This window comes from Calidris pugnax, unplaced genomic scaffold (assembly GCF_001431845.1).
Source record: "Calidris pugnax isolate Ruff unplaced genomic scaffold, ASM143184v1 scaffold18, whole genome shotgun sequence".
NCBI classification, from domain to species: Eukaryota; Metazoa; Chordata; class Aves; order Charadriiformes; family Scolopacidae; genus Calidris; species Calidris pugnax.
The window spans coordinates 3925308-3927517 of record NW_015090812.1 but is presented as its reverse complement, the minus strand read 5'-3'; the positions used below and the strand labels follow the sequence as shown (position 1 = coordinate 3927517).

Here is a 2210-nt window from a genome sequence, read left to right as displayed (position 1 = left end):
ATTTCTCAGAGGTATTTCTCAAATCAGCAATTATTTTTAAACAAAGTATTTACTAATTCTGATCTCCCCCCACAATTGCTGTGTTAGATTACGATTTGCAAGAGGAAAAAAGGAGTAAGAGTCTGAAAGTAAAAAGAAAAAAAAAAAAAAAAAAAGGAAAGTGCTTCAAGAGTCTGTCGGGGTAGGGCAACACATGAGTAGGGTTTTAAGCAAGTATGAACCCCAGTCGAGTGGCACCAGCCTCACTCATGAGACCACAAGGGACTTGAACACCTCACGAGTCCCTTCTATAGGCAGCAGTCGCAGCAGCACAGCAGTAGTAGAGCTCGTAGCTGTCCCTCCATACTTCGTGAATCCTCCTTCTCCCCCCTCCAAACCTGGTTCTGTGTAACAGACCTTCATTTCATTCTTGCCAAACATTAACCACCACTTTTTTTTTTTTTTAAATCAGGAGAGGAGAATTGCAGCATTAACAAACAGAAAAATAAAAAAGGTAATTTATAACCTGCTGCTCCACTCTGTCTGTATTCACTAGCGATGAATAAACACATCCTACAGTTTGCAGGACAGACCTCGCACAGATTGAGGTGTTCATTAACATAACTTCATGGCAATGAAAGGTGCCATCACCCTAGGTAACAAGCTCACAAAAAAAAATGTTACTAGTCCAAGGGCACGCAGTTTACTTTTATTTTTCAGAAGAATGGACAGAAAGTGATGCACTGAAAAAATCCTAATGGGAATTGCCTTACACCAACAAGATAGCAGCATGTACATCTCTAAAATAGAGAACAGAAAAGGACTGAGAAGAGAAAGAGCGCGTTACCTTTTTAACTTTACAGAAAACATTAATATTAATAACCTTAGGTAGATATGTCTCTGTGGTTTTGGAGTGTAAAGGAATGCCTGACTTTCCTCTGAATCCATCCAGTGATATCTTAGAGGGATTCTTTTAAAATGGAATTTTGATTAACAAATTCCAGCTCAATTAACAAGTTCTGGCTCAAAAGGGTAACTAATAGATTTTAGTGGGCGATTCCTAACCTGACTTCAGTGCCACTTCTTTAACAATGGATGGATGAAAACTGGGCATTTGTTCACTAGCCGAATTTAACCTTACGCCATGCCTTTCAGGCACCAGGAATCCCGTGCCTGAGGATTCAACTGCCTGAATCCAGCATTTGTAACACCTCCTTGAAATACAAACTATAAATCCAAGCAACCGTGGTGGAACTGCTGAGTAAGAACCGGGCATTTATTGTCAGTCAGGCATACTCACAAATACCCCACACGCACGCTCAGGCGCGGGACAGACTAACCCAGTGTTCAGCACCATCCTCAAAACAACCACCTCTGAGAAGCGACCAAACCGAGCAGCAGCTGCTCAGGAGAACGAAAGAAGATGCCGGTCTCAGGATTTCTTAAAGAATATTGAGAAACACTCTGCTCCCCATCAGCAAAAAAACCAAAAAAAACCAAAAAAACAACCAACAATCTGGTTTACCCTGCACCTCCAAGGTGCATAGAAAAAAAAAAAGTTTTAAAGCTTGCAGTTTAATAAACAAGTTAGAAAATACACTGAAGATCAAAAAGGGGGGAAAAAACACCAAGGAAAAAAAAAAGAAGCTGCATACACATTTTTGTTTGGGTGGTGGATATATTATTTTTTTGTTTTGTGGTGGTAGTGTTCAGTTCATGCATTTTTAAACTCACCCTTCACGCTTTGGTGTTTCTGCTGCTGGAAATAATCTTTGGAGCCTCTAGCGCATCGCAGCTCCTGCGCCCTGGGCAGGACCGGGATCCTCTCGAATATGCTGGGTCTTTTGGGGACGAAATCCAGGAGAGGCGCTGACATTTCAGGGGGGCTCTGCTGAGGCTCCGTCTGCTCACCGCCGCTGCTGACAGCGATTTTAAAGGACATCTGAGGATTCGGGAGGGCTCTACCAGCGCTGGGACGAGTCACCCGCGGCGCTTCCTTCAGCGGCGCTCCCTGGCATTTATCGGGCACCTCGAAGCGGGCCGGACCGGCGTTGCCTTTCTGACCGCCTGCGAGCTCACAGTGCATGTCCGCGGCCGGCTGCTGCCCGGGCCCTCGCCGCTCTCCTGCACCGAGCGGCACGGGGAGGGAAGGAGGGAGGGAAAGGGGGCTGTCAGCGCCGGCCGCCGCCTCAGCCCCGGCTGCCTCAGCCCCCGCCGCCAACGGCCGTTAA

The 2210-nt window shown here is 45.9% G+C and overlaps 1 protein-coding gene across 3 annotated transcripts in view; it reads right to left on the bottom strand.

Moving 5' to 3' along the window:
* Positions 1-2072, bottom strand: part of GLIS1 (GLIS family zinc finger 1) — a 202573-nt gene extending 200501 nt beyond the window's left edge. For all 3 annotated transcript variants that reach the window (XM_014938918.1, XM_014938920.1, XM_014938919.1), the window contains exon 1: positions 1714-2072. In XM_014938918.1, the coding sequence (XP_014794404.1) occupies positions 1714-2065 (352 nt within the window). In that variant the 5' untranslated portion in view covers positions 2066-2072. The remainder of the gene's footprint in view (positions 1-1713) is intronic.
* Positions 2073-2210: the final 138 nt, after the last annotated feature.